Source organism: Amia ocellicauda, chromosome 5 (genome assembly GCF_036373705.1).
Source record: "Amia ocellicauda isolate fAmiCal2 chromosome 5, fAmiCal2.hap1, whole genome shotgun sequence".
NCBI classification, from domain to species: domain Eukaryota; kingdom Metazoa; phylum Chordata; class Actinopteri; order Amiiformes; family Amiidae; genus Amia; species Amia ocellicauda.
In genome coordinates, this window is record NC_089854.1 from 36,889,959 (window position 1) to 36,906,649 (window position 16,691).

The 16,691-nt window shown below is 38.4% G+C and overlaps 1 protein-coding gene across 27 annotated transcripts in view; it reads right to left on the reverse strand.

Annotated features, from left to right (window-relative positions):
• Nucleotides 1–851: 851 nt before the first annotated feature.
• Nucleotides 852–16,691, reverse strand: part of celf2 (cugbp, Elav-like family member 2) — a 120,768-nt gene continuing 104,928 nt past the window's right edge. For 6 of the 27 annotated variants that reach the window (XM_066705056.1, XM_066705054.1, XM_066705063.1 and 3 more), the window contains 6 exons: nucleotides 14,546–14,680; nucleotides 10,778–10,909; nucleotides 8,292–8,489; nucleotides 7,517–7,660; nucleotides 3,310–3,481; nucleotides 852–1,938 (listed from right to left, as the gene is read on the reverse strand). In XM_066705056.1, the coding sequence (XP_066561153.1) occupies nucleotides 3,354–3,481; nucleotides 7,517–7,660; nucleotides 8,292–8,489; nucleotides 10,778–10,909; nucleotides 14,546–14,680 (737 nt within the window). In that variant the 3' untranslated portion in view covers nucleotides 852–1,938; nucleotides 3,310–3,353. The remainder of the gene's footprint in view (nucleotides 1,939–3,309; nucleotides 3,482–7,516; nucleotides 7,661–8,291; nucleotides 8,490–10,777; nucleotides 10,910–14,545; nucleotides 14,681–16,691) is intronic. The other 21 variants (XM_066705060.1, XM_066705071.1, XM_066705069.1 and 18 more) reach the window with 11 other exon arrangements.

Sequence of the window (16,691 nt, forward strand, 5' to 3'; positions counted from 1 at the left end):
ATATTGTTAGGTGGGGCGCAATAGAACAAGCCTTACTGGAGTAAGAGCAGCTATGGGTATAATGTGACAAACGCAGGGTGATTGAAAAGTCCCTGTGCACCTGCAGTAATTAACAAGCAGCTGTATTTGCCTTGTTCTGCTTACAATACACATTAGAAATAGTGTGTGTGAGTGGACAGGTGTCTGCATGTTTTGCAGATACCATTTCCAACATTTACTCTAAACAGAAAACATCTAAATCATACTAAAAACTGCAGGGACTTTCTGGTCATCCAGTAAAAATCGAAACCACAAACAAACAAAAGTGTGTTGCGTGAGGAAGCTGGCCCGTAACGTCTAAGATGGTGGAACGATCGAGGCTATGGCTGTGGCCCTCTGGCTCTTCACCAGCTGGTGACTGAACACAGAACTCCTGCAGCAGAGTGAGTAGGTGTGTGCGTTGGGCCGGTTTTGCGGATACTTTGGGAAGAATGAAGAACATGGCTGCGGAGATTCTCACCTTCAGGGGTTTTCATACATCATGTAAAAAGAAAGTCGATTGTGAGGTTTGCTTTTCACAGCACTGGTGAGTGATGTTGAAACAAGTGAAACATGGGCACTTTTACATCTTACAAAAAAGCGAAAAGAGAAATAACAAACATTAACAGTTTCAGGCAACAAGACCACAGAATAGCAAGTTAACAAACTTTTTTTAAATCTATATTTTTAAATATGAGGGATTCATACAAAACACTAAGTAATAAAATACCCATGTTATCAAATAACTTTTCACAAGAAACACACTGAAGCTCTAGGCAGGAAGTACCTTTGGAATTTGGCACTAAATTCCACTGATTTAGGTTTTTCTTTAAAAGAAAAAAAAAAAAAGAAAAAAAAATCACATTTTGCTGAACAATAAAACACATCTATATCATTTCCCACAATAGAAATAAAAATTATGACATCAATGCTTTACAAGCCAACACTTTTTTTTTTTTGGATTTTTTTTTTACCCAACAAGAAATTTAGCAAATAGGACTCGTAAAAGAAAAGAATATGAAAGGCTTTGTCTGTTGTTCAAGTAAACCGATTTTTAGTCTTGTCCTTAAAAACATGAAACACTTAAGACCTTAAGACTCGTGATGATACCACAACTTAATCCACAAAAAGCACCAACGTTAACACGGTTCACACGTACTTTTTCTCTATACATTTAAACAGTATAAAATATAGGTCATTTCATGTGCATTTAACCACGGATTGTCTAACTGTGAATCAGTTCAGCAAAAGGTGACACGTAGGTAGCATTTTCCCCCAAAACAGGGCAAATCTTTTTTCCTTAAACTATTCTAGAAAAAAGTGGTTCTATATATAGTTTTAATGAGAAAGTGAGCCACTTAAAATGGCCTTATCAAAAAACTTTACACTGCCTGAAAAATGTAAAAACTATTACAGAGCTCTAAGAGAGATTCTATATTAATCAGACAGTTTTTTCAAACTGTTTGGAAGTAGTCTATTTAACTTAGAAACCGACATTCCATGATCCTGGACTCATATTGCTATTGGTACCAGCAACCTGGCAGAATGCCAATCCCTGTATAATACTTTCAAGTTTGCTTTAATGAAAGAAGGAAGAAAAGAAAAAACAAACAGAAAACATTTTGCCACAGGTTTTTTTTTCCTCTTTCTATATATATATATTTTTTGTTTAATGTGTTTAAAGATTCAGTCTTGTATGAATGCGGCTATGCTTTCACATTGACTTCCCAATATTCAAAGCTAAATGAGGTCACATGCAAATTCATAGGTCAAGCTAGGTTCAAAGGTCAGTAGGAGGACCAAGTTATGATGTGAGGTCAGAAAGACATCAGAAACAATGACGGGACGATGAAACTTTTTGTTTTTTGGACGCCACAGGGACATGCTAGGCAAACGATGAACTAACGGGCATGGAGATGTCTAGGGAAAAAACAAGGAAGAGTAAAAAGTTACACAGAGTCTATGCAGCAGAAACAAAATCATTTTCATGGGTACAAGAAAAAACAATGCAAATCACAGGTTATTAGAAGCTATGATTCATTATATAATTTGCATTTTTTTTTTTTTTTTTTTTTAATTACTTTCTAGAAACACAGACATTTAGCACCCAAAGCAATCCATCAGCATCAAGCCATAGACCAGCGACGGATGTATTTTGGGAGAAACTACTTAGTTTGTAAACAAATAAACAAACAAACAAACAAAGGAGAAAAGTCACACAACTGAATATAACTAATAATGGAAAGAACAAACAAAAATAACCACAGACAACATGTAACAAAGAAGCGTGAATACTGCAGATCTGGGGTTCAGCAGCAAGAGAGGAGAGAGGGGGGAGGGAGTCCTTTCTTGGCACAGTTTTAAACTCTATCAGACTACTTCACAAGGTTCTAGCTAGCAAATGAGAACTGTTATTTAGGTATCCAATAAATTAACAATAGGCAATAAATAAATTCCGTTTTTTTTTTCTGAGGCAGTAAAAATTTTTGTATAAAAATAGAACTGCTTTTTTTACAAATAAAATTTACAGGCCTGTGGCTTTCTTTACTCTGAATTTATCTTTCAAGAAACATCAAGTATTTTCAGTTTTCTTTTTTCCCCATAACCCTTTAGCTTTAGACAGATTTAAGAAGGTCTTGTCATGTTCTTTACAATATCCCGTTCCAACAAAGACCAATGTGATCTGACCTAGTAATGTAAAGTCTATCTAATTCATGAAATAAAAATATTCCTAAAATAAAATCATTGGAACAACATTTGCAGAATAACATTTAGTGCTTCTGTTGGCATTGACTACAAGAGAGGCCACAACAACGCTAACCCATAATCAGCTGGTGCCAGCAGAATATATTGAGTGGGTCCAAGGGAGCAGCCGGATTCCCTTTCTAGGGCATTAAGTGGCACCAGAAATTAAGAGTTAAATTGCACATTTGTTTTTTTTTCCCAGAAAACTTTAAGACATCAGTCTTCGGTTAATGAAGCAAACTTTTTTGTTTTTGTTTAAACAAAATAATAATAATCATAATAAATAATATTTAAAATAAATCATATACTCTACACAACTCAACAGCTACCGATAACAGCTACTCATTGCGATTGTATGCAAAATGGTGGAAATGGAAGCGTTCATGTAAAAATTAAGAACAAAAAAAAAAATTAAAATAAAGAAATGAACCAAAAAAAATAAATAAAATAAAACCAAACAGAAAAACTGTCTCTCGGTGAAAGTTGGCAAACATTTTGCTCCTCAGTCTCCGTGCTGAGACAGGCGTGGCTCATTGGGGGACTTACCCTAGCAATGCTAACATAAGAGCTGTAAGCGTCTAGTGCTAAGATCAGTAGGGTTTGCTGTCATTCTTGGACCGCTTCAGCTGCACTTTCAGGCGCTTCATGCCGATCTGGAAGCCGTTCATGGCCTGGATGGCGGCCTGCGCAGAGACTGGATTGTCGTAGCTAACAAAACCTACAGCAGGGGAGAGAGAGAGAGACAAAAAGAAAGAAAAATCATAATTGAAACAGACTAGGGATGTGCCGGTGACAGATTTTTGGTATCGATACACCGTTGAAGAATTCACTGCGGTGATCAGTATTACCGGGGGGTGGGGGGGTTTTGTTCTGCTATTATGAAAAAGTAGGACTCTTCTCTTTTATTGTTCAAACAGTAGAAGGTTACACATTAAAGGTAATATTAATAAATACACCACACAAACAGATAAAATTAAGATTTAAAAGAACGATGTGCAAATTACATTGTAAATTGTTTTCTTAAGTGTTATTACTTAAAATTCTGACTTTTAAAGGAGCATTTGATGTAGACTTTTTAGATTCAAATACATATTTTAACAAACTGTGTGTAAATTAATCCGTTTAAATGTTGGTGGTGTTGTTTTTAAGTGTTACAAACGTGTGCTTTCAGTTATGTTGTGTCTGGAGGTTCCGTGCCAAAAAATACAAACATGACTGTCTGGCTTTAACGATGATCGCATCAGAGTTGCAGTGTTGCACTATTCATTTTAAAAACAATGTATAAATGGAGTCTAAGGTACCTCCCTGCTAACACAAAATGTTGCCACAATGATGTAGCAATGTTGTCACAATGTTGTGTGTTAGCTGGGCTGTCCATTTGTTATGCACTTTTCATCACGAGATTTTAACAACAATCAATAAGGTCACAGACAAAAGATATTCATCAACAAGTTTTGTTTTGGAAATCACTACTTAAGCTGTGCTAAAACCAAACAGCACTATAATAAATTACAGATTCAGTACGTATTGACATACAAATTACATAAATAAAACCCCAATAGAGCTATTAATAAATCATAAATAACAGATACAGTAAGTATTCAAATTCAGTAGCTACATAAATAAAACCTGATCACTACTTGTACTTGTTATGTCCTACAATGATTCCAAAACAGCCTTTAATTAAATCCTACAGTTATGCATTGCAGTTGTAGTCTTTTCAACTCTTTAATCTCACTCCTTTTTATCAATATCTCAGGCTACATGTTGTAACTAAGCAGGCTTCCTATAGAAATTATAGCACTACGGGCATCTCAGCTTGTTTACACTGGGTGGCGTTCACATTGCGCTGACTTTCCTCATTCTGCACAGAATCTGAATGCTCAGACTTAGTGCTGATTCTGTGCAGAATGACTAAAGCCAAATAGCTCTCAAGTTTTCAGAAACTCAATGCATGAGATTTGTCATTTGAAAAAAGACACAGACTGGTCATCCTGAGCTGGGGAGGGGGTGCGCATATGTTTTGCGCAAGGGGGTGGGGGCGTCCGCGTAACAGTTTGTTTGAAATGTTTAATATGCGTGTGACTGTACACAAACACACACTTCTAGCATAACAATACTAAATAATGAAACAAAACAAAAACAGCGCACAATGATATAACATAGATTACTATAATAAATGCCTTAAATGTACACTCACCTAAAGGATTATTAGGAACACCATACTAATACTGTGTTTGACCCCCTTTCGCCTTCAGAACTGCCTTAATTCTACGTGGCATTGATTCAACAAGGTGCTGAAAGCATTCTTTAGAAATGTTGGCCCATATTGATAGGATAGCATCTTGCAGTTGATGGAGATTTGTGGGATGCACATCCAGGGCACGAAGCTCCCGTTCCACCACATCCCAAAGATGCTCTATTGGGTTGAGATCTGGTGACTGTGGGGGCCAGTTTAGTACAGTGAACTCATTGTCATGTTCAAGAAACCAATTTGAAATGATTGGACCTTTGTGACATGGTGCATTATCCTGCTGGAAGTAGCCATCAGACGATGGGTACATGGTGGTCATAAAGGGATGGACATGGTCAGAAACAATGCTCAGGTAGGCCGTGGCATTTAAACGATGCCCAATTGGCACTAAGGGGCCTAAAGTGTGCCAAGAAAACATCCCCCACACCATTACACCACCACCACCAGCCTGCACAGTGGTAACAAGGCATGATGGATCCATGTTCTCATTCTGTTTACGCCAAATTCTGACTCTACCATCTGAATGTCTCAACAGAAATCGAGACTCATCAGACCAGGCAACATTTTTCCTGTCTTCAACTGTCCAATTTTGGTGAGCTTGTGCAAAGTGTAGCCTCTTTTTCCTATTTGTAGTGGAGATGAGTGGTACCCGGTGGGGTCTTCTGCTGTTGTAGCCCATCCGCCTCAAGGTTGTACGTGTTGTGGCTTCACAAATGCTTTGCTGCATACCTCGGTTGTAACGAGTGCTTATTTCAGTCAAAGTTGCTCTTCTATCAGCTTGAATCAGTCGGCCCATTCTCCTCTGACCTCTAGCATCAACAAGGCATTTTCGCCCACAGGACTGCCGCATACTGGATGTTTTTCCCTTTTCACACCATTCTTTGTAAACCCTAGAAATGGTTGTGCGTGAAAATCCCAGTAACTGAGCAGATTGTGAAATACTCAGACCGGCCCGTCTGGCACCAACAACCATGCCACGCTCAAAATTGCTTAAATCACCTTTCTTTCCCATTCAGACATTCAGTTTGGAGTTCAGGAGATTGTCTTGACCAGGACCACACCCCTAAATGCATTGAAGCAACTGCCATGTGATTGGTTGGTTAGATAATTGCATTAATGAGAAATTGAACAGGTGTTCCTAATAATCCTTTAGGTGAGTGTATTTTCTGATGTTATAGGCACCAGTTCATACAGTCGCCACAGCGACATTAAAACCCGGCTCTGAAACGCCACAGTGCAGCGACATCACCGCATCAATTTAAAAATACAAAAGGCCGGGATTGACGATAAATTATTTTTCACCACGGTGAGGCGGTATACTGTTTACCGGCACAGCCCTAAAACAGACGCTGTGCTATTAAATAAAAAAAAAAACAGCACACAGAATATCATTCCATCCTGTCCAATATTATAATAAGATTAATGTGCACCTTTCTATTTCTCAATCTGTGTGGTGGTCCACTTTGTGTCTCCTGATGCTCTTGGTTTTTACTTCCTGTGATGTTGCAGGGAAGTCTGTTCTGAGTGAACAAGGTGGACTGGACTGGTATTTAAAATACTCAATATTTTTGTTTCCTCAGCACAGAAACTGGTAGCTTGCTCAAGTCTCCTGGGTGTGAAAGTTACCTTTTGACAGTTTTAAAAAAGGTGTCAATTGATTCATGTGGATTTCGTTCCCAGAATAAATACATTCTTCAGAAGGCAGAACATATTCAAAAGGAATAAACAGAATTGGAATTCACTGAAGGAGAATTATGATGCTGGTGAATTAAATCTAGCTCTTCTGATGAATTTGGTGAATTCAATCATGCCTGATTGATGCATTGCAAAGTGCTGCATTAAGAGTGTGCTTTCCCTGCTCTGTGCGCATTAATAGTGTATTCTCTCTTGTTGTGTATTCTCTTTTGTGGTTCTTGCTTAGATTGTTTTAACAACGTCTGCTGGAAAAAACTAAAACTCAGAAAACCGATTTCATTAGCCAGGAAACTAGATTACTACATCATTAATCTCACTGACGAATGAAGCCTGGGAAAAACTGATAGACACATTCAGCCTGGACGAATCAACAGTCAGTTGAAATGGCAGAAAAATAAGCAGAATCGTAAAAATAAATACACGTCATTTGCAAATATTAAAGGTAAGAAATTAAGCATGTGAACAAAGTCATTTGATTTCATGAGGTACAAAACTAATCTAAACTTTGAGAGTTTAATTTGTTTATGCTTACTTATTTTACACTGATGTATATTATTGTTAAAATAATGGACTAACATGATCCCAGATCCTATCACATCTATCAGTTTCAAATTCATAATTTATTAAATTAAATAAGAACATATTCTCTCTATAAATGTGTCTATATAACCAGAACTGAAGAATACATTTTTTTCCTAAGACATATATATATTATATATATATATATATATATATATATATATATATATATATATATATATATATATATATAATGCATATTCCCTTGTGTTCATGGTTACGTACCGAAGCATTTGCTCAGATTGGTCTGTTTGTCAATGAAGACTTTAGCCGAGACTACATTTCCAAAGGGCATGAACATCTGCAGGATATCCTGGTCTCCGAACTCCTGGGGAAGGTGGTAAATGAACAGGTTCGCACCCTCTGGCCCTGTGAAAGATCACCAGACAAGACACTTGCTTACACTCTCGCCACAGCATGGCTGCGAATCCAGCTGGAAGATGGTTGGCTCTATCCGTGCCCTTGCTCTTTTCTACTTCTCATGCTAAAGCTCTGTGACATACAGAGCTTAATATCCCTGCACTGCTGAAGTTCAGTATATTTCTTTAAATATTTCTATAGCTCGTGTCCGTGCAAGACGGCATTGTTTTTATGAAGTATGCTGCTGTGCATTGTAATGAAGTTATTACAGCCATATTAAATCCCCCATTGTTTGGGGTACAACCAAACAGAAAACAAATCTGAAACAAATCAAAAGATGCAGCCAGAGCACTGTTTTTAAAAATCAGAGCATTCTGCAGCTGTCATCATTCCTACAGTCTGGTGTCACTTCCTTGGTTAACACCCAAGATAAACTGTATCTTAATTAACTCTGTCACTAATGTGGGTATAAAGTGCATTTTCCCCACATGCAATGAAAAAAATATAAATCTGTTCTGACCAGGAGTATTTTGAACTGGAGAAGACATGTACGAACACAAACTGAGGAAGCCGCGGGTAAATAATACCCGGAGTGGTTCGAAAAAGCCGGCCTCCAGCTGGTCGTGAGGGCTGTACTCACCCTCTTTCTGGCTGCCCGCGGCGCTCTGCTGCTGGAGCAGGCTCTGGCTGTACAGGGTGGGCAAGGCCGCTGCAGCGTACTGCTGGATCCCAGAATAGGCCTGGCTCAGGGCATCCATAGTGCCAGCTGTCCCGTTTGTCAGCCCTGTGGCACCAAGTCCTCCATTAAGCGCCGCCATACCTGAGAGCATTTGAGCAACTTTACATAAAACCCAACAATAAAGAAAGAAAATTGCACTTATTCATTAGCGCTTTTCCCAACTCGTGTCGATACACAGAACAGAGAGGCCATGGAGAGCTCATACGAGCATGCAACGCCAACGTCACCAGATCGCACTGCAAACAAAACGGTTAATGTCATGACCTGCCAAGTGACGTGGGAGGGGATCAAATAAATTAAAAATCACTGAGATGGTAGACATTAGAGCTGTTACTTGAGGCCAGTTATACAGTCATATATATATATATATATATATATATATATATATATATATATATATATATATATATCTGTTATACATATATTATAAAATCAATAAATGCATAAAAGGATCGTTAATTTTTGAAACATGGTTTCAATAGAAAAGCTTTTTCTTGATTGATTTTCCTAAGCAGATGAATCAGACTTAAATCAGTTTTAAATTACAATCTTTATATTTAATGCGATGTTTGGGTTCACCCTATTAAGCAATTGTGGACTAAAATGAGGTTAGAATTGACTGGTGCAGCTGTTAGTGTAAATGTATTGTAAGTAATACACATAATTTGGTAAAGCACCCTGCAACACAGACACCAGGGACCAAATAATTGTTACTAATAGTATAGGCCCATGAATTTATTTAACACTAATTGCTACAATGACCTTTAACAGTTAAACTGAATATCCTTAAAATTCAATCAAGGAGTAGCAAGACTAAATTTGAAGTTCAGCAACAACATCCACCAATTTTAATTTCTGTGATTAAACATTATAAATTCAATTATAAAAAAACAAAAAACAAAAAAACATGTTTTCGGTTCTGCAGTTTATATAGACGTTTTCCACATTTAGGCATATATATTTAAAAAACACTTCACGAATTAAATACAGAATTGATTCTCCGATCAGGAATTTTTTTTGGTGTACTTCTGTTGAACCTCAAGAAACAACGAAAAAAAAAAAAAAAATGTATATCTATACACCAAAATGGAAAAAGCTATGCCTTACACAAGCACATTTACACAAGATACTTTTGTCACTTCAGTAGCAATAAAACTACGCAAAACAAAAACCTACATGCAAATGAGAATGAGAAGTCACACTTCAATCCACAACAATACTCAACACTGATTTAAGTATCTATACTAGTCGCATTATGCTTACACCAAACGAGCACGATGGGTCGAATGGCCTCCTCTTGTTTGTAAACTTTCTTATGTTCTTATGTAAATATATTTGAGAGTTACTAATAAACAAAAATACTAATACTATGATGCCGAAGAATTTTAGCTTCCTCTATGCTACAGAAACTATAGATGTTTGAAAATCTATTGCAATGAAGCATTCATCAATACCTGGTAGCACAACAAAATGGACTATTGATACTGGGGTGTAAGTCTAGTTATTTTCTTGTTTTACCCTACTCCTGGTGAAGAATTGTGAATGGCTCACCTTGCAATACTTCTATAAATATAAATACATACATACATACATACATAAATAAATAAATAAATAAAAGCTCGTTTATTATAGTATATTTAAAAAAAAATGTAAATCTAAAAAAACAAACAAAAGCAGGATGGCATTTGTTTGGAAGCCAACCCTTTTTCCACCCCGGTCATCTACAAATTAAACTTACAGCATAATTAGTGAACCTGTACCACACAGGGAAGCCATTAATGAAGGCCGGTGTGCCTTAGACACAGCCTGGCTGGCGCAGCTCAGTGGGTGAAAGTCTGTCGATCAGTGCTGGCATTTAGCATCAACTCACACCGGAGTGGAGATCAGAAACGCTCATGAAACATACTCCACTGCTAGGAAGACGGCACGCAGCAGCACCGCAGTGTTGTCACTTTTGTTCGTGTAAGTAAAAGCCAGAAAAACATTTGTCCAACTAGAAAAGGAATTTGTAAGTTATATCCATAAAAGGAAAAAGAAAAGCAATAGGCTAACTCTCCTCACAGGCTACACTCATCCTTGTGATCTCTCTGGTCTACCCTCCTCTTTGAGCTCCCTACTGCTTCCCTGCATGCGACGAGGGTGTGTGTTTGGAATTTATAGGTGTGCAGGGACAGTGTGGCTCAAGGAGATATCAAAGAGACATGAATTGAAAGAGGCAAATGAGATGAGGATACATCAAGCTGCATAAAGGGATCTCTCGAGCAGCACCCTGAGCAGGGCTGACTGCTGCGTCGCGCTCTCGGGGTCCGCTCGGCACACGGCAGCGCGCCCTCACGAATGCAAGTGAATCAGTGGTTGGCAAGGCGGCATGATGTGTGAATACTCACTGTTGACGCTACCTGCTAGTGCATTTATATTGTTTAACCCCACTGTGGCTCCGGCCAGCCCCTGCAGAGTTCCCAGGGATGTGAGGGAGTTCATGGCGGCCCCTGCATTGGAGTTTGCCGTTGTCCCAGCTACTGAAGACAGAGCCAGTGAGAGAGAGGTGGAGAGCGAGCGAGAGAGAGAGGGAGCAAGAGAGAGAGGGAGAGAGGAGAAGAAGCAAGGGCAGGTGTCAGAACAAGCAACATGACATAGACAAGGGGAGGAAACTACTTCAGCGTTGGTCTTATGCCTCAGAAAATATGGTACTTCATTCAGTATAAAAGTCAGCCCTGCATTTAAAATATAGCACTATATCAGTTGTATATATAGTGTAACAAATATTCATACCCCTGTTTTCAGTACTTTGTGCACCCTCCCCTTGAACAGACAACACTACCGAGTCATCTTCTATAGTGTTTTTGATGGATACAGTGCAGATTCACGAACACATTGCGGGGGGATCTTTGACCATTCCTCCATACAGATTCTTTCATGTCCCTTCAGATCCTGCAGTCTGCGGTTGTGGACCGCTCTCTTCAATTCACACCACACACTTTCGATCAGGTTCAAGTCTGGGGACTTAGGTGGCAATTCCAAAACATTACTTTTGTTAGTCAACCACTTCTGGGTTGATTTTGTGGTAGGCTTGGGATCATTGTCTTGTTGAACGTTTCAGCTTTCTGGCAGAGGGAACCAGATGTTTGGCCAAAATGTCTTGGTACTTGCTGGAGTTCATAATTTCATTGACCTTAACAAAGTCCCCAGACCAGTAGATGCAAAACAACCCCATAACATCTAAGATTGACAACCATATTTCACCGTAGCTATCACGTTCTTTTCAACAGAAGCATCGTCCTTCTGACGCCAAACCCAGTGCTGGTGTGCGAAGCCAAAGATCTCAATTCTGGTTTCATTTGACCATAACAACCGGTTCCATTCCAAGTTCCAGCACCATCAATGTTGCCAACAATAGAGGCTTTTTCCTGGCAATCCTTCCAAAAAGCCTACTGGCATGGAGGTGGCATCTGATGGATGATGGGACTGTGTGTCCCCAAAATTATATAGATCTCCAACTATAGTCCTTGGAGTCTTCTTTGCCTCCCAAACCATCTGCTTCACTGAGCGTGGGGGCAAGAAGCACTTATGTCCTCTACCAGGCAGATGGTTTTGAACTTTTCAATTATTGATCTAATAGTAGAAAGTGGTATCTTTAGTTTTCTGTAATTATTTGAAATACCATCCTGACTTGTGAAGGTCAACAACCCTTTGTCTCGTTTCTTCTGAGAGTTTTTTTTTGCCTTTCCCTAATGTGAATGGATGACAGGTGGATTTTACACGAGTGTTACTTCTTTTGTATACCCCAGTGAAACAGGAAGCCATGGGAGGCCACAATAAAGTTCCCTAAGATTGAGATTAAGTTTAAATTGCATGTTAATGCAGATTCATTTTTGTTGGATTTAATTTTACAACATTATTAGGGGTGTGAATAATTGTGACATCTTTTTTTGGGGAAAAATATTTCTCTGAGCACTTGTGTTAGTATAACAATTTTCCCAATTTTTGAGCAAACAATATAGCTCATTAGCTGCATTGTTTATTTCTGGTCTTTTTTGTTCATCTTTATCAAGAGGGTGAATAATCTTTGAGAGTACTCTATACATTTAATTTTTTTAACAAATATAATCCCATTTTTGGATTGGGTACACATACAATAACATAATTCATAGCATAAGGATTCTGTGCTTAATAGGAAAATGCATTCACAGTAGATATTTCTCTGTTCATACAGTCAGGTAATTACCAAGTGTTTATACTATGCAACATGGATTAAACAACATGAGGCTCCCTTAATCTGGTACCTGATACTCACCTAATATCATCTCATTATAAGCAAGCTAGAAGATTTATTGTATTATGACAATATATAGCAGGAAATAATCACTCAATGAATGGATTTTACATTGAAACCTCATTGAAGTTAAATTACTTCTAATACAATTTCATCGTTGATGCAAATGCAAATACTTTAATACTCTGCTGTTCACATGAACGTTGTGCAAAAGTTCATTATAGGCTGATTCTTAATGTGTGTTTTGGAAACAATTAACTGAATCAAAAAGCATGTATAAAAACCAGCCACTGACAGTAAATTGGCTTTTACAAGGTGTTCTCGTAAGCTCTTCGTAAATACCGACAAGATCAATAAGCGAAATGTGTGGGATTTGTACATGAAGGAAATCCTGACGCACTGGAAACTGCTCAGTCATTAACCAGGACAAGGAGAGAAATATAATGGATTTTAAAATGCAGCCAACAATGACATTTCTTTCAACATAAACACTAATGAGTATTTCTAAGGATAGATCTTATGCTTTAAATTCTTAAAACTATCTAAAGCTGCATAGATTTCCTGTTCATCTATCAAACAAAGCTAGAATGACTTGAATCGCAGCAGTCGACATTAAAAATGTAAATTGGTGTGTAACGTTTTATCAGCCTAAAAACCCATAAGCAGGAAGGCGAGCGAGCGAACGATCGAGAATGTTAAAGCAAAATAATAGTTTTCGATTTCCCCCCCGATGGAGAATAAAACCCAACCTAAGTCTAAAGTAATCAATTTTTAGTTCCATAGAGGTACTGTGGGGAAAGTCTAAGATGTTATCTACCTTCTTTATTTAGTTATTTTACACTTTCTCAGGTTACATTACTGCCCTAGAACACTAATAACACTGGCTGCTGGGAGAGAGTACTGGAGTCCCATATAGTTCAGCAAAGGTGCAATTCTGTTTTCCCGCTCCCTTGTTTAACTTTCTTTACTTCGATTCCAGTGTTGATATTCCTGGGATCAGGACTTCCTCCTTTGTAGGGAGAAGCCTGTCCGTGACCATGCCATGCCACTACAGTAGAAGACACCCCCCATCCCATGGCTCCATGCACAGAGAGCTCGGTTTTCTCATGCGTAAGAAAGGCCTCAAACAGCATTGGCATCCATTTGCTTGCTTTGTTCTTTTCTGCCTCCCACAGAGTATCCCTGTATTCTGACACCATTCCTACACTGTCACATGCACACATTGTTAAGTATATTCACTGAAGTAATGACAGAGCTTCAAATAGTCACCTATTACTTCATTTTTTTCCAATAATTATATTGATTAGGCCTGTAGCCGATTTAGCTCTGATCTTTGAAACAGTGCTCGAACGGAAAGTGGGTGGAGAGAGACCTCTGCATCAATACATGATTTCCTAAAGACCCCTAAACCTATTTTGATGGCTTGATTAGAGGTGACTTATTCATAAATGTTGCCGCATCAAACAATCTATACTGAAGCATTTATTTTATATTACATTGTGGATAATATGGCAGGGGAGAGTAAGGTCTCAAATTATTGAAAGCCTTTTGAGAAAAATAAAATAAAAATGGTATCCTGATAATACATGCTGAGCACTTAATATCACTATATTATTCTGCAAGGTCCCCTCAAGACAAATGTCTGTTTGTTTTTTTCTAAAACAAAATGCACATAAAAGAAACTGGATGTTTTGTTGTGGAAAAACAGTATGATGTACGGAAGAGTAGAATGAAAAAATAATACATTGAATGAATAATAAAAAAAAAAAAAAGATGTGTCTATATAGATTTTTTTTTATTTTTTTTTATTGGGCTCATATATGAAATGTATAAACAAAATCATATTTCCCCCAAATTTGGTCCCCTCTGAGCAGGTTTTTACCTGGACTTGTGAGTGCTCCAAGGGCACTACTGGTTGTCGACAGAGGGTTTGCATTCGAGGTTGCTGCTGAGTTTTGTGCTGCTGCTGCAGCTGCTGCTAAAGTTGCCAGGTTCTGTAACTGCATAGCATTCATACCTAAAAAAGGAGCCAAAAAGGGTTTATACAATTAATGAGCGGGGTACTGACCTCATTGCTACCGGAACAAGCTCAGGAAAACAAGTTCGCTTTTTCTTTCCAGATTGGTTAATTTTGATTTAATCTTTTTTATTTTGAAGTGGGGACAAGTTAAAACAAGTACCCATTAACAAGCAGTGGCCACGCATGCGGTTTATCAAAAGCTACATTTGGCAACCATCTCAACTGCAGCCCAAATTCCTCTGACGTGCTCGGCCTGTAATCTGTGCCATCCATGTGCGGAGACTGAATTTTGACCCCCTCCCCCCTTATTATGTACTGTATACATTTATTATCCTTAAAGTGTAATGTTTAGAAACAAAAGAGGAAAAAAAAGAATTGCGTTTCATTTCTCATTTCCAGGTTTGTCCTAAGGGGTTAGCAGCAGCAGACAGTGACAGTATATTACAAATTACATATGGTATGATAGCTGGCTTGGAGTGTATTACAAGTCATTAATTCAATGGCAGACATTCAGATCAAAACCCTGAAAACCAAAGCTGCAGGGAATTATACTCATCCAGAACCCCAAGATCACATTTCTGATTTACATCATATTTTCAGAACAAGCTTTGATTATATGTAGCACTAATAAAAAGGTTGGTAAACCTCTTCCGGATTTGACAGGATATTAACGTTCAGAAGAAGCATAGACCCGGGGAATTCAAGAGTACCTGGATGTACGGTATTTAATACTCTACCGAGTCTCTTTTTTCAGTTGGTCTGATGTAAGACACGCCCACAACGCTGTGCTGTGTTTTCAGTTGTAAAGACTGCAGTACCAGAATAGGAGAACGAGGTCTGGTGTGAGCTATGCACTGTTCTTCTGCTAAAGGGCTAAAAATTGTTGAAGCCCTCAGCTGTAAATCAGCATCGCCCATACACATACAGAAACAACCTTAAGCCACCCATACACTATCAAAGACCATCTGCAATACACAATCACATATCAATTAGGAAGGAGTGAATATTAAGCTAAGGTGGTGTCTCCCCTAGTCCTACTGCAGACATCCTGAAGGATAACTCAAGGCACAATGAAAAAAAGTCTTGAACCAAAGGATACAAACATTTTAACAATAAAAACAAGATCCTTCCAAGGTTTGGGCTTACCAAATTCTTGGACCAACCAGCTGATATTACAGTGGCTTGTGTCACTCAAAACCTTTTATGGATGCATGCAACCAAGAATGAGGTAAAAGCACTCCAAATGCCAGCAGCCTTTACAAGATCATTTAAGGAAGTCTGAAAGCAGAAAACGTGGAGACTTGATGCATCTGTCCTACACCTTCTACCAGTTTGAAGAAAGCAGTGTTTGTAGACCAGGTGAACTCTTCTGATTATGCCCAAAAATGTTCTAAACTGAGACTGCTAAACAAAGCTGCACAGACAAAAGCTGCAGATGTATTCAGCCTGTTTGGGTAAACGGCTGAAGAGGAGTGATGGGTCATTGACAAGTGGATTATAACAAGCACTCAGTACACATCAACACTGCAACTCTGCTTCAGACACACCAATGAGTTACCTGCTGCTGTCAGTCCCTTTGGAAAGCAATGGCATGGCATTCAATATGTCTGTGGTTCAAAAGTAATGTAGACATGTTGAAAATGTGTGTCGTGTGTACAGCGTGAAGGACCATCAGCCACGTGGTCCAATTATAATGTTTAGTTATCAATGGAACAACAGTTTATTGGTTTAGATGCCAAAGCAGAAAGTTAAAATAATGGAACACTGCAACTACTACTACTACTACTACTACTATATTACTACTATACATTTATTTATTCCATTATTTACCAGCTTTGGGGAAAGCAGAATATAAATTTCAGTCACCAATTTGTATTGGTGGCTTGGATCGATCAATCTGTAATTTTGGAGAGTCTGATGGCAATGATGGCCGTGACAAAGGAATGGACACAGAAACAAAGCAAAACGGCACAAATCTGTGATGACATCAATACCGTCAACATTTAAC